General features: G+C 40.7%; 1 protein-coding gene across 4 annotated transcripts in view; it reads left to right on the top strand.

Annotated features, from left to right (window-relative positions):
• Positions 1 to 21,427, top strand: part of USP7 (ubiquitin specific peptidase 7) — a 63,342-nt gene that overhangs the window by 21,958 nt on the left and 19,957 nt on the right. For 3 of the 4 annotated variants that reach the window (XM_031606771.2, XM_031606770.2, XM_031606769.2), the window contains exons 2-10: positions 2,064 to 2,168; positions 7,021 to 7,219; positions 8,568 to 8,706; positions 9,884 to 9,972; positions 10,684 to 10,792; positions 16,724 to 16,854; positions 19,674 to 19,728; positions 20,782 to 20,862; positions 20,951 to 21,041. In XM_031606771.2, the coding sequence (XP_031462631.1) occupies positions 2,064 to 2,168; positions 7,021 to 7,219; positions 8,568 to 8,706; positions 9,884 to 9,972; positions 10,684 to 10,792; positions 16,724 to 16,854; positions 19,674 to 19,728; positions 20,782 to 20,862; positions 20,951 to 21,041 (999 nt within the window). Of the gene's footprint in view, positions 1 to 1,107; positions 1,130 to 2,063; positions 2,169 to 7,020; positions 7,220 to 8,567; positions 8,707 to 9,883; positions 9,973 to 10,683; positions 10,793 to 16,723; positions 16,855 to 19,673; positions 19,729 to 20,781; positions 20,863 to 20,950; positions 21,042 to 21,427 lie in introns of those variants that run through there. The other variant, XM_090151849.1, reaches the window with a different exon arrangement.

Raw genomic sequence — 21,427 nt, 5'->3', positions numbered from 1 at the left:
AGTTGTGTGCATCAATTTGTTTGACTTGGTTTCACGTCAGCATTCATGATCTTTTGGAAGATAAGTGAGAGCTCACTGCTTTGCTCAAACTTACATCTGAAATGCTTCTTCTCAGATGCCGTCTAACAGAACCTCCAAACTGCAGAGACTCTTTGAACACCAGGAGTGGTTTGGTTTCTTTGTAGTGCAGGCCTGAGCAGAAAGAAAACTGTAACTCCAAGTTTAACTTGTTGTCGCTGTTCATCATATTCTGCTTTCTTTTCTTCTAATGAAATAATACTTAAGTCGTAACTGTTGTGTTTTGGAGATGTAGAAACCAATTTAAGTGTTCTTTACAAGGCAGCCTAACCATGTTTATCTGCTGTTAGTGTCTGCTGCTGTTACTATGGCGTGTGCCCAGGGGCTGCGGTGCAGCCACGTGTGTTGGGATGGGCATTTGGGACACGTGCTGTGCTGTGGTTTGTTTTTTCCCCTCGTAGTGCCTTTGCTGTATCTCCTAAGGTGATTGCTTTTGCTCTGGTTGCTTCTGTGTTTTCCCCCTACTCTCTGCTGGCTGTGCTTTGGGGCAATGCAGTGCAGTGTCTCTCAGAAGCCCATCACTGTTAAAGCCAGGTCCTAGCCCACAGACATGTCAGTGCTCCCTGCTGTTGGCGAGGGACTGACTGCACCTCGGCTGTTTGCTCCAAACTGTTTATAGGCATTAAGTTGCCCTGATGGTGACTGGGAACAAAGCAGCCTGTGTGAGCGTGCAGGCAGTTGCTGTGCTGCCTCAGGCTGTGTGCTGTGTGCCCTGCGAGTTGCCCAGGGGCTCTGCCCCTGCCCTCAAACTTTCGGTGCTGTTAAAAGAAAAAGAAAGGCTAGCTGTGGAGATAAACGTGGTGATGTTTTTTGTTCCTTTCTGCTCTTGAGTTCTAGCAGTTTAAGCCTTTCCCTTCCCAGTTAGTTCTGTTGTAATTAGGTTGCTGTTATCTGAACCCAGCGCTGCGGTGCTGATTGCTGCCGGCGGGCTCTGTCTGCCTCGCCCAGCAGCGGCCTTCAGCGTGTGTCGTGTGCGGCCGGCGCTCGGAGTGGTCAGCGGCGTTGGGATCGTGCTGATGAGAGGCAGTCGGTGCCCGCCGGGACACAGCAGGTATCTGAGTGTCAGAGCTCTAATCCAGGCAGAAATCTCAGGTCTCATCTGCTTCTGTTCGTTAGTTCTCTAAGTTTACTTGGAGAGCTGCTAATTCGATGACAGCGGAGAGCAGCGCCCGTAGTTGCAGCGTGTTCTCTTGCACTGGGCTTCTGAAGTCGGCTGCAGCAGCGCCTGACGGGGCGGCAGGGCTGGCCGCTGTCCGAGGTGCTGCCGCCGAGGTCCCGCAGTCAGCAGCCCAGCGCCGCTTGTGCCGCGTGCCCGCAGTGCCTGTTGGTAAACCGGGATCGTCAAAGCGATGCGCCTTGAAAACACTCGTGGCATTGTTTTGTACTTACGGTTTTAGTGGCATTTAATGTATGTTTTAGATAGTTGTTGTAGCAGAGCTTAGTGTCAGTAGTGGCTGAAAATTGGAGAATGTTACTTCTGAGCTGTTCCTGAGATGGTAAAGGACCTTCTTTGCATTTTTTTTCCAAGTTAGATTTAAAAATGCACCTTTACATTTGATTGGATACTTCTGTTTTCCTTTAAAAGCAGTGAAACTGAAGAAGACATAAAGCATATTGTTGATACACCAGTCTGTTACTAGAAATGTATCAGTAAAGGCGGGACAGCAGGACAAAGTCATTTTAGAGGTCATTTTTACTTTGAGACTTGGTTATGAAATTCTGAGTGTAAGGCCATTGGAAGCTTAAGAATGTTTGCGTTCCCTGTTAATATGGGCTTTTTATCAAGTCGTTGGTGTTCATTGGCTTACAGAGTTCTGCAGTTGTGCATCCACCAGTACAGTAGCTGTGCTGCTGCTTTGGTGGATGCTGTTCAGCAGGACAAAGTGTGCCCTTCATATCTTTGAAAAGTAGTCTGTCTCATAAGTGTTACTTGAGATAGAAATGTCAATAGTTGAGTAATTTTTGTTTTTCTTTTTCTGTGTTAGCTGGAGATGCAGATGATCCTCCAAGAATTACTCAAAATCCTGTCATTAATGGGAATGTAGCAATGGCTGATGGACACAACAACACCGAAGAAGACATGGAGGATGGTAAGGAAATACAGATGAAAACATCTAGCTGGCTGGCTTTGTTATTTTTATGACTTTGAGAACAAAATGGCCTATGTCTTATCTGTCCTTTGAACTGCATCTCATTAAAAAATCAAAGCCTCAGTAGTTAACTCCTTGTTCTCTGTGTTGCTTTTCACATAGCTATCCAGTAGCATCAGAGACCTGACAGGGTGTTTGTTTATTTTCTCTTTTAAGTATTCCTTTAAACCCTGCAGAAAGTTATGCTGTTCATTGTTAAATTCTCCAACGCATTCATTTATGCATGCTGCAGCTGTGCATTACCAGATAGTGATGTGTGTCAGTTACACAATTCCTTCAGGACGGTTAGAGTCCTTATCTGTTCTGCTCTGTTACGTGGCAGCTATGATCAATTTTTCTTTGTATAATAAGTCACTGTAACTATTCCTTTGATGAATATATTCCACCCTTGCACTTGTGAGTCCAAAGGAAATCGTGTCTACTGATGTTTCCTTTAATGAGAGGGAAAAATGATGGAAGTTTTGAAATATTTTTGTTGACCTGTTAAATAAAAGTTCATGTGTAATTTGTGTTTTTCTTGTTACAAAAAATATAATTTTAAAGTAAATGTGATAGACTTACTTAAAGAAAGCTAATCTGTAGTTCACTTAAGTTTGTTATTATATTCAGTGAAGGAAGTGCCCAGTTGTATTTCTTTTCTTAAGAGAGGAGGTGAGGGAGAAACTGCCTTTATTTCAAAGAACTAAATAAAGTGGAACTGGGAGAAGGGAGACAATGTGAGTGGGATTTCTTCCCCTCTGATTCTTTGTCTCATGTTGTCTTGTGAGAGAGAAATCTGAAGTACTTGAAGATTTTCTTTAGTTTGTAGAAAATGCTCAGTGGTTTAGTTTGAGAAAAATCACAGTTTGAGTTTAAAGAGTAAAAAAGCGCTGCTTTCACGTATTCGAGGGACCTGATATTAGATAGAGTACTGGTAGAAAATGGTAATATTCTGCGAAGAGAATATGGTTTCAATTCAGGATGTGTTGTAACACTGGCAAAATCAAGTTTCCTAAGGTCAGATTATTGCAAGAGAGTAAAAACTAGGTCTGTTCAGCCTGTGATTTTTGTTATTGATCTCATTCAGGTGACTTTAATTCACTGTAATTAATTGAGTCTGAAACAGGAATTTTTGTTTTGATCAAGACAAATTTTTTTTGCGTGTTATAAAAGATCTTAAGTGCCTCTTATGTTTATGGTGATATTAATTATTGTCCTCATGTCATTCGATGTGGCGAGGAGCACTGATGCACTGTGCTGTTGGACAACTTTCAGAGGTAAAATCTGATTGTTAAGCAATACTCTGGTAGTTCCTCATTACCATCTTTGATGAAGGAGTGCCTAGATACATCTTGGTGCTGTGATACTTCTTTATATACACAGATAGAAAGTGTTGTTATTGCAAAGACATTCCTGAAGACTTGCATCATGTGAGTGCATGGTGCTGTTTCAAGGCCTTGTAAATCAGATGAGGTGTTTGTTATTGTGTTATTTACACATAGTGCAATTGCTGGCTTGCTCTTGGTTCATTTGCTATCCTGAGCTGCAGCATGGTATGCATGTATGGTGGGCAGCCAAGAGGTTCACAGGGTAGGGGAGAAAGCAGGAAGACAGCAGCCTCTGTAAGCATCCTCCATGTTCCTCTGCTGTTTTTCTTAGTGAGTGAGAACAAGCTGAGCTGAAAGAGAATGCAAGAGGAGAATTTGGATACTTCAGTAAGAAAACTAACATGAGTTTTAACAGTTTCTGTGGAAGAGGTGGAAAATAGGATAGAATGTTGGTGTGGGATCATAGAAACAACCTGTTTGAATTCAGGACACTTTTGAGATGTTTTTGTTTTTCTGTTTAGTATGGGAAGGAACAACTGAGATGGGGGAAAAGTGCAGCTCTCATCCCATTGGCCCGGCAGCTGACATGGGCATTGAGTAACACAGCATGGGACTGCAGTGCACCCCTAGCAGGACTTGAGATGGGGCTGTGTTCTTCAGGGGCTGGTGTTAGTCTGTGTGATGTGCTGGCAATACAGAAGAACCAGCAGAGGGGAGAGTGCTGTGATTTGTGCAGGAAAGGGCTCAGTGACCTGAAATTTGTGAAATGAAATGGCAGTTTTGCAAATATAATTAAAAGCAATAAAAACAAGGCTCTGATCAGATTTGCTTCATAAGCTCGTCAGTATTCCAAGCAGCACCTAACATAAATTCCCTCTGAAGTTAAAGGTGAAACAGAAGGTCCCTAACAAAACCAACTCACTGCTTTGCAGATTCCCACTGCTGCCTTGTTTCCATTAAGAATTAGCTGCGAGGGCTTCAGCAGTGCCAGTGTTAGCCACGTGCCAGTGTTGCATGTGCTGTTTTTGGATCGCTTTAAAAATATCCATAGAATATTCAGCTGGTTTTGCTATTAATAGTTCAGGTTCAAAATATTTTAATAACTTCAGTGTACTTTAAAGTTAGCAACGTCTACTAAGGGAAAACAGAAATCTGATTTTCTCAAAGTTACAAACACAAAAATATGTACTTCGTTTTTAAGATGGATCATGTGCTGTATTTGGATCTGTAATTTGGAGAGTCTTTGTTTTGTCACAGTGTTAAGTGTGACATTAGTGTCATCAGTGACAAAATCTTTTCCATCTAGCAGATGTGATCCATAGCATGTAACTTCAGTGGGCAGGGTTAGCTGGATCTGCTCTTCCAGCCTTGTGTTTAGCTCTGTGTATGGCAGTGATTCATGGAAGCCTTCCTTGCCAGTCACTGCAAAATTATCCTGCTGCCAGTTGCAGCCTTGTATTAGAGGTTGTCAGATATCATGGCAAAGGAAGGTTTTACTTATTTCTGTGCTCAGAGTATTCATCAGACTTACTATTTAAACTTTGTTTTATTTAAATACAGTTCTTGTTTTAATCAATTGCACTTGTTTAAAGCATGGGCTTTCTGGAAGGAAGGGAAGGTTGTTATTTCTAGGGACTGTGTTTGTATTTTTAGAGAAACTTCTATTTCAGGGTTGACCTTTGCTGCGAGGCTGCATTTTTGTGCAATAGCTTCTAATGATTACTGCAGTTCTGTACTGAGAAGAGCCCATCCCTGGTGAAGTCTCACGCACAGGCTTTCCTGAAAGAAAAGAAGTACAGGCCAGCTTGCTTGGAAGCATCTGCAGATGCTGCCTGAGCTGGTAGTGGGGCAGTGTCCTTGTGCTGCAGTGCTCTGAATGCTGCATTCAAGGAGGCAGAAAGCAAACTTGGTCTGCTCGTTTTTGGATGCTTAAACTAAGCCCTGAAGTACTGGGCTGTGACCAGGGAAGTGTTTTCCAGCTGTTTTGAGATACATGTGATACAAGACAGAGTTAACTTGGTAACTGTTAACGATTGTCTTTGTCTGCAAAGAAGCTTGAAAGTGTGGCACTCCTTTGCTTATAGAAGTGCAGCTGCCTAGGTTCTGTCAACAAGCAGTGAGTAGCTGAGCTGGGTGGGAAGAGAGCGATGAGTAGGTGAGAAACTGCTGGTTTGGCTGCACTTGCAGTGGGGGAACAGGAGAAAGTAAACCCCAGCAATGGGAAAGGTCAAGGAAGCTGGCAGCACAGAGCATTGTGACAGTTGTTAAAACTGTGGAGTAGAGATCAAGCAGAGGGGTTGGCTAGCTTCTGCTGTAGTAGTTGCTTTTAAGAGCTGATTAGGAAAGCTTATGTCTGTCCTGCCCTACACAGATACAGCCAACTGTGTTGCCACAGTCAAAATCAGCAGCAGGATAGCTGCTTGAAAAGAAAACTGCTTTGCAGGGGCAAAGAAGGAAATTTGTCAAAGCTCCTGTGCAGTTGTGGACAAAAATTCTAGTTTGTTGTGTGGAGTGTATAATCTTTCCTCTGTTGCATGTTGTAATTAAAATAATTTGGTTTCTTAAATAAGGTAATAACTAAGACTTGCCTGGCCCAGTTCCTGCCTTGTCCCTGCACCCCAGTGCTCTTGAGTTCAGTATCACAGCACACGATGTGCCCAGGGCTGCCTGCCCCGTGCAGCTTGGACCTCCCAATGCCCAGGAGCAAACCTGGCTGTGCTGTGCAGATCTTCAGATGAAGCCATGGAGGGAGAAAAATAAAAAAAAAAAAAGGCAGGAGAGTGTGTTGGGCATCCTCTGTTACATCTTCCTTGCCCCATGCCATTGTTCAGATGAGCTGTGGGTTCTTTATCCCTATATACAACATGAGGTGTATTGCAGGAACAAGAGCCCAGACTTGTGCCTTCCTGAAGCTGCTGCAGCTTCCAGCACACTTACAGCTCCATACAGCAGCAGTGGAGCAGATTGTGGTATACAAAGAAGTGAGGATGTGGAAAGAAAGCAAAATTAGATTCAGTGTGTCAAAATAAGCAGTGTTAAAGACTGTCTCATTTAACTTTGTTTTAGAACACTAAAAATCTCTAAAGCTTTTGCATACAAGAATGCAGGATCCTCCTCTTTAATAATTCTTCAGCTGTCTGATAGAAGATTAAAAGGAGGTTGATTTGTTCTGAAAAGACACTTTTGCAAGCAGAAACAGTAACTAGGCAGTGACTTGGTATTAAGAGTCAGTTGGACAGATTGTGAGAATCCTTAAATCATTAAGAAGAAACTGTCCAAAAGGAGTTTGTTCCAGCGCTCTGTCTTCCTAAATGCTATTGCAGTGTGTTCTTCAAAACAAAAAAAAAAAGGAAACTTCGGTTGTGTGGGAGGTTGCTTCCAGCACCTGGCTTTATCAAACACACTGATGTTGGCGGGGATTGTTTGGAGGACAATACATGAGATTTTTCAAATGCTCTCTGCATGTACATATATATATTTTACAGATACAAGTTGGCGATCGGAGGCAACCTTTCAGTTCACAGTCGAACGCTTCAATAGATTGAGTGAGTCAGTTCTCAGCCCTCCCTGCTTTGTACGGAATTTGCCATGGAAGATCATGGTCATGCCACGACTCTACCCGGACAGACCTCACCAAAAAAGCGTAGGATTCTTCCTCCAGTGCAATGCAGAATCTGATTCCACGTAAGACCCCTTTAAGTATTATTGGAGTCTTCATTTCACACTATTTGAACTGTACTGTAAAAAGTGTAGGCATCGGAAAACACCTACTTCATCCAGCTTTCTTTGAGAGGAAAGAATTCTTGCAAGGTGTATAGTCCTCTTTTCATCTTGACCCTTCAAAATCCTAAAGCACAGGACTAATCCTCTCTTTCAGCAAGATTGTGATAGAATTTAGGTATGTCCCAGTTTGAGTACTGAAGGGAAGTCTTTGACAGTTCTCTTAGCATGTGAGAAGTTCTGGGTTCATTTCAAGTGGAGGAGCTGCTGGAGCTTTAAAGCCTTGCTGAGCCATAGATCTCACCCTGTGAGGAGCAGGAGCAGGTCATTCTCTGCAGCTGAGGCAGGGAACTGTGGTGATATAGTCCTTGAACTGAGTTCATTGCTCAACAGCCATAATAAGGACTCGACGTGTTCTCAGATTCCTGCATGCAAAACAGATTTGACCACATCTGACCCTTGGTAAATACTACAGTATATTAAAAAGAGAATTACTGCACTTTATCCTGTTAAAGAGCAGGTGCCTCACAGGTATCCCTTCCACTATGGTAGCTTCATTCTTGCATCAAATCTTAGATGCAAGATCAGCTTTCACTCTGAGTAACAGTTGTTCTTTCTTGTCATCTTTGTAACCTAAAATGTGAATGCTCAGTGCGAAAGATAAGGAAGAAAGATGTGTTACCAGTTCCTGTGAGAAGTGGTTCACACATAGCAGTCACAGAAAAAGTAAAAAGTAATCTTCAAAAGTATTGAACTAGATGCTAAGAAAGCAGTAATGCTTCTGTATGAGACATTGATAAGGCTATGTCTGACTGATGTTCATTCTGATTTACACCAGCGTCATAGATTTGAGCAGGATCATAAATGCTGCTGAGAAAATCTGGGGAATTGGGAAATGTATCTGATGGGAGGGAAGGCAGAAGAACCTCCTCCTTTCCTTTGTGAAAGACTGAGTTATCCCAGTCTGGAGACACCAAGAGCCCTTTCAGCTGACATGTATGTTGGCACCAAAGTAGATTAGAAGTAGAACCTTAAACCGCTGTTACCTGTGATTCACCAACAGTCCTTTCTTAATAACACTGCCCAAGGAGATCCTCTGTTCCAACTGAATTCAGATTCATAATGTGGCTTCAGAAGGCCTCAGTGATTCATACCCTCAAATGATTAATCAAACCTTAACTTCAAACAAGAGAAAATAAAAGAAAAATCGGTGTATAAAGGCAGGGTAGCAAAAAACCATATCAAGGGTGTTCTTAGTGACTATAAAAAGCTGCTATTTGAATGATTTCATGTGCTTCTTCTGTATTTGTAGGTCATGGTCTTGTCATGCACAAGCAGTTCTCAAGATAATAAACTACAAAGATGATGAAAAATCATTCAGTCGTCGTATTAGTCACTTGTTCTTTCATAAGGAAAATGACTGGGGCTTTTCCAACTTTATGGCCTGGAGTGTAAGTAATTGGACTTCTATTAATCTGTTACTGGATAGGAGAAGTTTTGTACTTATCCTTCTGGAGCCTGAAATACCTGTGGAAGTGTATTTTAAGCTGCTTTTATTGTCATTGCTGAAGATTTATTTTCAATTTCCTATGAATTCTTGTCCTTACTGTAGTTTGTTTTTATTTTGACTTAATATTTCACTTGATCAAGTGTGGAGCCTGTTGATTAACCCACAGCAATGATCCAAGGGATGGAGCACCTTTCCTACAAGGACAGGCTGAGAGTGCTGCAGCTTGGGGAAAGATTCAAGGAGACCTGAGAGCAGCCTTTCAGTGTCAAAAGTGGGGCTATGACAAAGAAGGCTCTTTAGCAGGGTCTGTTGTGATAGGACGAGGGGAAATGGTTTCAAACTAAAAGAGGGGAGATTTTGACTGGACATAAGGAAGAAGGTTTTTTTTTTTGTTTTTTTTTTACAATCAGAGTAGTGAAGCACTGGAACAAGTTGCCCAGAGAGGTGATGGATGCACTATCCTTGGAGACATGCAAGGTCAGGATAGACCTGGCTCTGAGCTGCCTGATAAAATTGCAGGTATCCCTGTTCATTGCAGGGGAATTGGACTAGATGACCTTTAGAGGTCCCTTCCAACTCAGATATTTCTGAATATCTGAATGACTGTCACTTGGTGAAAACAAAAGAAAACAAGTAATGTCATTCTGGAGCAACACAGACTTTCTTGCATGTCCATGTGTTCTTCATGTACGTGTACATATACTTCAGTGGACAAAAATACTACAAAAGCTTACCTTGAGAGCTTTTTAAGCATTTTCGAAGGTTAGTCCTCTAATCTTTCATCTGGCTGGAGCAGTGTTCATTGGAAGCTCAGCGTTTGATTACTGACACTTTAATATCCACAGGAAATTGAAATAGTTCTGCAGAAGCTTAAAAAGCAGTAGTAGTTTTCCTGTATTGAGACATTAAAAAATGATCCAACTGTATTAAGCTGAAAACCAGCTTTTCTTTTCTGCTGGCCTTTGCTCCCTTCCCCCCCCACAGTCCCACTTTGGTTTATTATTTCAGATAGGTCAGGTTTGGAAATTAAGTGATGTCTAACTGGTTGCTTCTCTGCAGTGCTGTAAGATATAGAAGTTTTGCAGTTTTCATGTTCCTGTGTCATTTGTCTTCTACAGGAAGTTACTGATCCTGAAAAGGGCTTCATAGAAGAGGACAAAGTTACTTTTGAAGTCTATGTTCAAGCAGATGCTCCCCATGGAGTGGCGTAAGTACCTTTGCTCCAAAATAATTCTTGATTCTTCTGTTTTTACATTACTTAAAATTGTTCAGGTATTTTGGTAATAATAGTTGTAGCTCGTTCTCATTTAGACATTCTCATTTAGTCACCTTTAATTGATGAATTTTCCCAGTGAATACTTTTCATTAATCATATAGAGGTTTGTCTCAATTTCTTAAATTTCAGTATGCATTATTCAGCACAATGTTTGTCAAACTTTTGCTTTTGTACAATTGGGTTGTGATTTAATAGCTCTGCAAATCCAGCCTCAGTGTTTCTGGTCTTGCCACTCTTATCAGATGTAATCAGGTGATTCTGCTGTCTAGCTTGTCTGGGTTTACACTGTTTAAAACCTCCTTGGCTGAGTCACTCCACCTCACATCACTTCTAAAGAAATTGGTTCTGCTGAGGTGTAGACTTCCCCTTAAATGTATAGCTCTGGGTTCCAGCACACTTTCATAATAAATAACTTGTCTGCAATATGAAATGTATTATAAAAGAAAATTTATCAAAATTGCGAAGCGTGTAATTCCAAAGCTTGTTGCTGGTAGTGCTGGTGTTTTTAGTCTGTTATTTCAGTGTTCAGTAATAGAGAAAAATATCTACAGCACTGGTACCTTAGAACAGATAGTCTTTATTACGCTTAATACACTTCTGTCTGGATTTCAACCATAATTGATTGATTTTAACTTTTTCTAGGTGGGATTCAAAGAAGCACACAGGATATGTTGGCTTAAAGAACCAGGGAGCAACTTGTTACATGAACAGTTTGTTACAGACTTTATTTTTCACAAATCAACTACGAAAGGTAATTAGTATGTGGGGAAAAAGAAATGAGATTGCAGTATATAGAAGTGCTTCAAAACAGACCTATCTGACCCTTTTGCCTCCTTCATTCTCTTACAGAAGTTGTAATTTATGTGGTCATGCACGTCATACTTGAGGAAAAGGAAAGGAAGCTTCTTTTTCTAGTTTGATTAGTGTAGGCTTTTGGTTTTGTGAAAGCAATCAGGATACCTGGTGACAAACCTGAATTAAGGAATGTTTTTTAGCAACACCAAGCATAAAATGTCCATTAATTGTAGTGGGAAAGGAAAAGACTGATTCAACTTCTTACAGATCTGAGGGGATTTTCCTTAAATTAAAATGGAAAAATCAGTTGTGACTTCTCAACCCATAAACATAATTAAAAAATAAGTATGACCATTCATTCTGGTTTTTAATTTATGTTATGTGGTTGAATTATCTGACGTTGTGGCTTGTGTATTTGTAGTAATGAAAATATCATAACTTCAGTAGTTTGAACAACTTTTATATTTGCTACATTGGTATGTTTTTTATTTACTACAGATGGTTCTTCTGTGGTGGAAAGAATAGAATTCTGACGTGTGGGCTTAATATCTCAGTGAAAAACAGGATGAAAGACAGTAGATCACATGTAAACTTAAAATAGTGCAGTAGCCTTAATGGGTTAAAAACATAAACAATGACTTCATATTGGAGTGTGGCTAGCTGGAAAATGGGAAAATATGTATATGGGAAGTTATAAGTACACCATTTATTTTGTTGGCATCTCCTGTTGATCCTGCCTACTTCATTCATCTACTGTTATTGGTGATTAGCATTCCTTAATTTACAAAAGTTTTCCGCTTCAAGGATTTTTGAAGACTCTTTTGTCATTCTTAATTCTTGATCTGTTCTTTTTGCTTTCTATAGTTTACAGCTTCTCCCTGAGTGTTTAATGTCCATGTTCTTGCCATTTGTGGTTATTGTATCTCTCTTAGTTATAGTTAAGTATTCCGACCTGCTTTCTCTTGAGTGTACAAGGTTGTTCCATTAAGCTTTCTTTTCTTCAAAACTTTCCTTTTATTATATCATTTTCCACTGTCTTACCATTATTATTTGTATCACAGTGACCTGCAAGTGTTCCTGTTGAGATTTTTCTTTTGCAGTGTGCTGTTTACTCTGAAGTGTTGCAAAAAATAGCATGTTGAGCTCCAATAGCCTGTAACTGAGATCTTACCAGTGCCACACACAAGAAAAAAATGGTTGATTTGCTTTGCATGGTGCCTCTGTTCGTTTTTAGCAAGAGGTGTAGCTTTCACATTCAGTTTATCATTTGTTTTAATGCCTGGTTTTTACTCAGCGCTGATAATGTTTGTGACTTTTATGTTTTTGGACAACTTCACATTGCTCTTGAAAGAAAGATGTGTTTCTATAATAGCTACATCTAATCCAATTGAGTAGTTCCTTTCAAGAATGTCTGGTAGTCAGTAAATCAATATGTACCATGACGTAATCTTCTGTGAAGAAGAAATTCTTTTTGTGATACAGATTTGTTTCAACTGAACTGATCTTTTCAGTCATTCTCCTGCTCTCCTTCCTCAGAGCCCAAATACATACCAGCTCTTAGGGATCGCTAATATCTGGGTAGTGACCAAAGGAGAAAGCTTAATTTACTAGCCAGGAACTGCAGCTTCCTTCTGAAATGGTACTGGATTCTCTGCTTATTCTGCAGGTTTTCAGAGCACCTGTAAATGGAATAGTCACTAGTGTTTTTTTTGTAGACAGCTTTAGTACGTACTTGTTATCATTAGAGATGGGAAGAATCAGTAGCTGACTGGTCTGAAAAGTGACATTTCTACAACACGTTCATTTTCACTTGAAACCAATTTGTTCCGTTTAAAACAATTAATTATCACTAATTCCATTACTTCTGTTAATCCTCTCTACTTAGGAGAAATAAAAATTGTTTTGCTGTTATTTGGAGCTTTGTTAACAGAGGAGTTGCTGTTAAGAATAGAGCTGGGAAAGCACACCCAATAGCAAGGGAAGCATATACCTATAGGAAGTCAAACCTCTGAAGTGTGGGAGAGGATTAATGCAGAGATCTTTTCTGTGCTTTGTTTGCAAACAGCAGGCAGAGGATTCTCAGGTACCTGAAATGAAACATCTTTTCATTGGTAATTTGGTGCTAGGGAATAAAGCAGAGGAAGTTGCTCTTCAGAGCACGTGTTTGTGACTGGCAAATGAATGCCACTGGCAAGGGGCAGAGGTGGCTTCCCAGGTGGGGAATCCAGGGCTGCTCTCAGAGCAGGCTCTGTTACTTCCCGTGCCCATTATCAGTGCCTGCAGCCTGTCTGTCTCTGTTGCTTCACTAGGAAGTTGTACAGTTCCTTGCTGGTTCTCTTAAACAATTCCCTACGTTTTGTGAGCATGTTGCACAACGTCTATAGCTGTGCTAAAGTCATGTGTTGATGCATTGCATTCCTTCCTGATCTGCCTCTCCTTAATTTAGCTAATATGTTTTGACTTACCCTCAAATTTAATGCTCAGTCTTTGCTTCCCTTCTTAAGTAATTGTCTTGACTCTGAGCAGTGTCTTCAACCTTACCTGTATCATTCTTTTGCACGTAGCTATTCAGAGTTTTTCTCGTACCTGTGTCTGGTGCTTTTAGCCATTGCCTGTCTGTGTCCCTGTCATTCTTATGTGTTTGTTTCCTGGAGGAGCTTCTCAGGTGCCAAAGATCCTGCTTTTTTCAAGTGACCAAAATGTCCGACTCCTTGATCATAGAATCATAGAATAGAATCATCGAATCATAGAATCACGAGGTTGGAAACGACCTACAAGATCATCTAGTCCAACCGTCTTCACACTGCCACTGCTACCACAAGCTACTAACCCATATCTCACAGCTCGTCGTCCAGACGCCTCTTGAACACTGCCAGGGATGGCAACTCCACCACCTCCCTTGGCAGCCATTCCAGTGCCTGACTGCTCTCTGAGGGAAAAAGATCTTCCTTAAGTCTAACCTAAACCTCTTCTGGTACAAATTGTGGCCATTTCCCTGGGTCCTGTTTGTTGCCTGGGAGAAGAGGCCAAACCCCTCTTCACCACAGCCTCCCTTCAGGAAGTTGTAGAGTGCAATGAGGTCTCCCCTGAGCCTCCTCTTCTCCAGACTAAACAATCCCAGCTCCCTCAGCCACTCCTCATAAGACTTGTGCTCCAGACCCCTCACCAGTTTCGTTTCCCTTCTCTGGACTCGTTCCAGGGCCTCAATGTCTTTCCTGTAGTGGAGGCCCAAAACTGAACACAGAACTCGAGGTGCAGCCTCACCAGTGCTGAGTACAGGGGATGATCACCTCCCTGCTCCTGCTGGCCACACTATTTCTAATGCAGGCCAGGGTACTGTTGGCCCTTTTGGCCACCTGGGCACACTGTTGGCTCATGTTCAGCCGAGCATCAACCAACACCCCCAGGTCCCTTTCCTCTTCACAATTGTCCAGCCGCTCGTCCCCAAGCCTATAGCGCTGCATGGGGTTGTTGTGGCCAAAGTGCAGGACCCAGCAGGATCCTTGAGAACGAGTTCACAAAGTTTGGGAGGGCAGAGCATGAAAAGAGAGGTTTGTGAAGGATTGTGTTTGAGGGGTGATTTGTTTTAGGATGGAGAAACATTTTGCATTTTGAGAAATTGTTTCAGTTGTACTCACCTACACTACCAAAGAAAGGCTATATGTTAGATATTAGTAATTCATTGGAGCTTCAGAAGAAATAAAATGGGTGCTTTTATTCAACGGCATCTGGAGTACAGTCATTAAAAAAATTTTAAGCAATTATTTGATTATTATTTGAGAGATGCAGGAATGGATTTAGTCATAAGAATGACACGAGGAAACCAAATAAAAACGAAATGCAAAAGACCTGATTTTGTTTAGTTGTCACTGTATTCTGAGCTCCTATTCATTCATTTTAAAAGGAGGTATCTATATTGAGAACCACTAGGATGAATTTCAGGCTGCTGTAGTATCACTTGGGTTTGTCATGAAGGATGTTTAGCATTTGAATGTTGATTATTCATAAGTAAATACAAAAATACCTTTGGAGAATATATCAGCACAGGCTATATTGGAATTTTTTTCTTTATGTGATTTTCATATCCAGTTCACTTAAGCTTAGCAACTTGCTCAAGATTTGATTTTCAAGAAGCATTTACAAGATACTGAGAACAATGAGCAGAGGCTGATCAGATTCAGAAGACTTGAAATGTGGTTGTTCAAATACTACCCATTCCCATACTTGCCACTGAAGACCAGCTCATAAAAGAGCTCATAAACCAGGGTTAGGGGGAGGTTAAGTTAATTCTGCAAGATGCTGACTCATCTTGATGTTAGTGTTTTCAAGCAAAAAATAACTCTTGTAAAATCAAAGGGATAATTTTAGCTATCAGTGTTTAAATTGGAGTTTGCCCAGATCAGCGCAGTTAACTGTAACTCTGCATTAGGATGAATGAAAATAGAGAAGCAGCTGAAAGTGTATGTATGTGTGTATGTATATATATTTCTAATGGAGTTGTTTTGAAACCATACGATCTGATCTGAGGAAAGAAATTGTCACAGCGGAGTGGTCAAACCATACATACAGCATACAGCACGTGTGCAGAAAGGTGTTGGAGCAGTGCTCCAGGAGGGGCTCAGCTGGGCACACACTGGGCTGCTTGGAGCTGGGTCTGTGAGTGGGGCACAGCACACAGAGCTCACCCCCCCCCTCCCCCTCAGGTTGCCTTGCTGGAAGCTCTGCAGCCCTGCTTGGCCCCATGGAACACCTGCTGATGCAGCTGCGTCAGGATGAATTGATCCTAGCTGAGTGAAGCTGCTTGGGGTGGCTGGGTGGTTTCCCTGCTGGGCTGCTGTGAGGCCATGAAGGATGATGGAGGTTCGGCAGATAAAACTTGTTCCTAAAGAATAAAATAAAGAAGGATGTGGTTTTTGTCTTTTTAAAAATATCAGTTGGTGAAAGTGGTTTAGGCAAGCTCTGAGATCTGCAAATGCAGAGCAAAGGAAGATTATTAAAATTGAGGTGGTAATTGTTCTGTTTAACAGGATGTTTTCTCCTATAATTCTTAATATCGGTGTCTCTTTTTTTTCCACTTATTATCCCCTTTCAAAGTTGTCTCTATTTTCTTACAACATTCAGAATTTTTAAGTGAGCATTTCTCTGTAAATAGCTTTTCTGTAGACATATTGACCTAAGGTTTCATAAACAAATTCCATTTTCCTACCTGTTTGAGCTCTCCTAATGCCTGCTGGTCTATTTGCGTAACATTTTTGTTTTCTGTGTGGTATAATTAGTGAATTGATTTGATGAATCTGTTTACTCTGTTTGCCAGGCAGTGATGCTATTCAGTAGGAATGAATGTATCAGAGAATCTCAGGGCTGCCTTTGGTATCCTCATACTCCAGCTAGACCCTCTGTTTTCAATCTCCTGATGCCCTTTATGCTTTCATGTCATGTGGTTTTTCCCCGCAGTGGAGGTGATGATAGTCACACAGAGCCAAGCTAAAGCACAAAACAACTTATTTTCAAAATTCTGTAGTGCTATCCAGTATATCAGATTCTACTGTGATGATTGCATGGACATAGGCATGAAAAATTGTTCATGTGCATTGAATGCCTGAGTGTATTTACTTTCCTAGGGTAGAAGAAGGGAACCATTTAGATAACATTACCATGAACAGAATCAGTTGTTCAGATCTTTGTAACCACTGTGCTCTAGTAAGATGATTTTAGACAATTAATGTTTTTACATTACCATAAAAGATTTTATTTCTCATTCTTTTGGAGTGATGATTAAATGAGTTGTATGAAGTCAAGTCACGTCACTGGAGAGGAAAGCATGCATTAAGTGATTCGAGGAAAGAACTTTTTCCTTTGATACTAATTGAACTAAATACTTTTTCAGGCTGTGTACATGATGCCCACTGAAGGAGATGATTCATCCAAAAGTGTTCCTTTAGCATTGCAAAGAGTGTTTTATGAGCTGCAACATAGTGACAAACCAGTTGGAACTAAAAAATTAACAAAGTCATTTGGGTAAGTTTTGGAATTTTCAGCTATTATAGGTTTCATATAGTATTTCTTTGAAAAGGTTTTATTTAAATCAGACTTCTTGAGAGGTGCTAGTACAGCATGTTAATTGCTAGTTTTTCATAGGTAGCTTGGAAAGGTTTTTGTTAGTAATCAGAACCAATGACAGCTGGTCCAGAAGTCAGGTTTTGGAATACAGTCATCAGACACTCTAGCAGTGGGATTAGAATTTGCTATATCTGAAAGTTGTGTGACGCATTTGTCTAAGTAAAATTCAGAACCACACTGGTGAAACACTGCAGTTCATGTACTGTTCACATCTCTTTTGTTTTTGTATTAAATGTAGGGAAATAGTAATCTGCATCTCCACATTGTTAGTTTAGCACTGCTGCTTCTTACAGCACTTTCGTAGGACTTAGAAAGATCTTATATTTTCGCTCATCCTCATTTTAGAAACATTTATCCTGTATTCTGTTTCGTGATTTAATGCTTAAAGAGTATCTGTTGCATGGAGAAAAGCTGTCAGTCAGTACACACACACAGACACAATCTTTCTTTGCATTTTCTTCAGACTAGCACACTCCTCTTCTGGAAAAGGTCTGCTAAAAGCTTGGCTTTTATTTTCCCTTCCCTCCAGTACCCACTTCATTGCCTGGCGTCTCTTCATGTGATACTACCTCTTGTGAGACAGTGTTACAAAACATACTTTGTATCTGGAACACACAGGCTAATGGAAAATGGTTGTGCAGTACAGCTGTGCTGAGGATGGTGGTTTTGTTGTTGGTTGTTTGCTTGGTTTTTCCAGCAGCTTTATAGCTCAGCTGACCCTGTAAACGTAGCGAATTTTTTAATTGAAAATTGTTCTAAAATGTTATTTGCATTATTTCATTACACGTGTGTTTGTAAGCTCATCATTTGTAATAGTATTGAAAGGATTATTTGAAAATGGGTTAGAAAATTAAATGGTCTTCTCTGCAGAGCTGTCCTGGTGTTCAGCATAACAATCCCATTTGTGAGCTCTCTGATTCTGTTAAAGCTGTAGAAGTGCTCTGCCCTGATAAGATTCTTTCTGCCCTTACATCTGTCCTTCTTTTCTTTGCACTTTTTGGGGTAATTGTAAAATGAAGTTGGTAACCTCGGTGCTCTGTCTGATGGCATCCTCTTCCTACTGGTACGTTCAGTTTATCAGCACTCCTGCTATCCTGTTACACTACAGGGATTTGCTGATATTGTAAATACTTCACCTTGAGTTAGTATCTTAACTGTGTCATCTTCAGTAGCATGAAGAGATCTTTCCTGAGGGTGTTGCACAAGCTTAATTTTGTAGCTGAGGGCAACCTTTGGAAAATGTGCTCCTGCCTGCTTTGGTTCTTGGGGAGGATTTTTTGAATGTGGTTGAAGATCTGCTTTCTTTTTTTTTTTTCCCCCCTCCTTTAAATTAAAGGAGAGGTTCTAACATGGTGAGACCTGGCTGTATGCTGTGTGGAGCTTAATTTTGTGCTGGGTCCTACGACTTTCTGAGGAATGTAAATAAGCTTGACTTCTTAGAAGAAACTGATACTGTTGTCAGAAAGAGTCCTAATACTAGGATTTTAAAAGAGGGTATAACCTTTTCTTTGATTTTTTTTTTGTCCTTTAAGTTGTCAAATGCTTAAAGCCTACAGATTCAGAAGGTTATTTTCCATCCCTAATTATCCAGTGGATTAGTTCAGTGATCTTGTTCAAGTGGGGACCCCACACAGCTGTTTCAGCCTGCTTTTGGGAGTAGCATACTGCAGTGTAACGGTGCTGATGAATCTCTGAGAGTGGGAGGGGGAAGAGAGGTTAATATTGCTCCTGACTGCCCCTCTGCTTCTGGCTTCAAGAGCATGGGATCAAACCTTTAGCTCACTTGGAAGCCCGTGGTAAATACAGCTTATTTTATATAGCAGAAATGATGCCTGTTGAAAGAAGAGCTGTTAGAGTCCCAAACTCAAGAATGCTTCTTAAATCTAAAGAGTTTCGGTGAGAGTATTTTGTGGTGAAACCGAAAACAGCTCCTTTATGCTTCTTCCCTTTTACTCAAGGCAGGGGCCATAGCAGCCTTGCTGCCATGTGTTCCTTGGCCACTGAGGAGGCCTTTGAAGCCCACGTTGTACCTGCGCCATTCGCGCAGCTGTTCGCAGATGCACGGCACAGGTGGTGTGGGCATGTTCAGTAACACGGATGTGTCCTTGGAGTTACTGTGCATCCAAGATTAACTGCTCAGATGAGCACAAAGGAGCCACTGTTTCTTAGAAATCCATTTGCTTCTTCTGGTGTGCATAAATTTGCCTTGAACACGACTTAACTACACACGATGGGCACTCGGTGCAGAGGCAGCGAGAAGCATGTTGAGGAAACTATTCTGACAGCACTGAATTGCTCCCAGGCCTTTTCTTAAGTGTTTCTTGACATGAACTGAGAATAGGTTTTAAACTGGAAGCGTTCTGCTAGCAAGAGCCTGACCTTAGGCTCTTCCCGTGGCTTGGGCTGCTTTACCACTGCCTGTCTCCAGGACTGCAGAAAGAAGGGAGATGGGTGCAGGGCAGCTGCCCACGTGTTTGCTGCCCATTCCTGCTCTGAGCTCGGGGTACTGAAAGGAGAAATGGATCTGGGAGCAGGCTGTGGGCCAAGTGATGCTGCAGAACTGAAAAACTCATGCCCTAGGCAGTATTATATCTTAGAGCCTATGTATTTTGCTATGCATTGCATCATTGATTTCTGGGGAGAACTCATGTAAATGTCTTCTGAACTGTAAATTTTCTTTATGACATAGTAATTTTGTATTGATTTCTCTTGCAAAGGTGGGAAACTTTAGACAGCTTCATGCAACATGATGTCCAGGAGCTATGTCGAGTGGTATGATTTTGCTGTTTCTTAATGACACGTCTTGATGTTGTGTGTGTATAAGTAGGTTGCTCCAAAAGTAATGCCTCCTATTTATTTCCATGGAACCTACAATTAACACTTTTGATGGAGTACATTCTCTGCTACAAAACATTATTTTTCAACATAGTCACCACTGTTAGCTATGCATTTCTGTCAGCAGTGAACAAGAGCCTACATGCCACGCTCATAAAAATCTGCCCTAGTGGAGGTGACCCACTGTTGCCACAGCTGTAATGCACCACCCCCTGCCACCCTGTGCTCACATCCACTGTTTGGTCCGCATAAACATTCAGCAAGTGTCAATGAATGTCATTAACTGCAATTTTTTCTGCTTGGAATTCAGTGACACACCTTTGCTTCATATGTTCTTCAGTGTCAGACACCATTGTGTCAGAGTGCCCCTCTGTTGCCATCTGTCACCCAGCAGTAAGATATAAGGGGATATTAGTGGGAAGGTTCAACCACTCCTGCCATCCCAACATCTGCCTCTGATGTCGTGGGCCAGCATCATAAAATACATTTTGGAGCAGCCAACATAATACAAATTAGTAACGTTCTTAGTTATACTGACAATAATTAGTTGAAATCAAGTCAATAAGACTTAATAGCTTTTGTCTTGATTTATTTATTATTTTTTAAGAATGAGATTGGTTGTGGCCTTTTGGGGGTGAGGATTTTGTAAAGGACAGGGAAGGCTGAAAATTAACTAGAGTACATGAGTGGTCCTTAAATTGTTATAGAGCAGAATACAGTTTTGAAGATACAAGTGCATTACACCTCATTACACCTGTGAGGTTTTTTCACACTCAAAAGATGGTATCTGAGGTGGTCCTCAGAGTATTTTCTAGGGGGAAGAGGAGGATTTGAAGGATTAGAGGAGATGCCAGTGAGAATAGACTAAAACTTTTAATGGAAGTGGCTTAATGTTTTAATTAGTGAAGTAGCAATTCATAAGTGATGAATGAATCAGGAACTGTGCATGTTTATCCTGTGTTAAAAAAAAAAACTTGATTTTTCTTTCAGCTGCTCGATAATGTGGAAAATAAAATGAAAGGCACATGTGTAGAAGGCACTATTCCTAAGTTGTTCAGAGGAAAGATGGTGGTATGTATTTAATCTGCTAATATTTTTAAAAATTAACTGTTTTACTTAGCATACATTGAAATTCTGTCTTGTTTATTTTTGTTTACAGTCTTATATCCAGTGCAAACATGTAGACTATCGATCTGAACGAATAGAAGATTATTATGATATCCAGCTAAGTATAAAGGGAAAGAAAAATAGTAAGTGATACATTGAAATATGCACCAATGAAATACCTGAACATATTGGGCTGTTTTTCACCACTGCGTTTGATACCTGCAGATTTCAAATTCAATTTTTTATTGCTTATCATTTTGAAAAATCCTTTATTTAATTTCAGAGATGTTTTTTATTTTCGTTCTTTTGCCCCTTCTCCCGTTCACCTTCCTTGCTCCTTCCCATCTAATTAATTCTCTGAGATGTTTTTGTAAAACACTGAATTGTAGAAGTTTTGCGGGTGTAATAAAATAGTTTATGATGCCATCTTAATAACAGTAGTGTTTTCACAATAAGTTACAATTTATATATGGAGATTAAATTGTGGGGAATAGATTCTTATTCAGGCTTGACTGTAACAACATGCAGA

This window comes from Phasianus colchicus, chromosome 16 (genome assembly GCF_987193195.1).
Source record: "Phasianus colchicus chromosome 16, bPhaCol1.hap1.1, whole genome shotgun sequence".
Lineage (NCBI taxonomy): Eukaryota > Metazoa > Chordata > Aves > Galliformes > Phasianidae > Phasianus > Phasianus colchicus.
The sequence above is the reverse complement of the archived record's forward strand: the minus strand, read 5'-3'. Positions and strand labels throughout refer to the sequence as shown.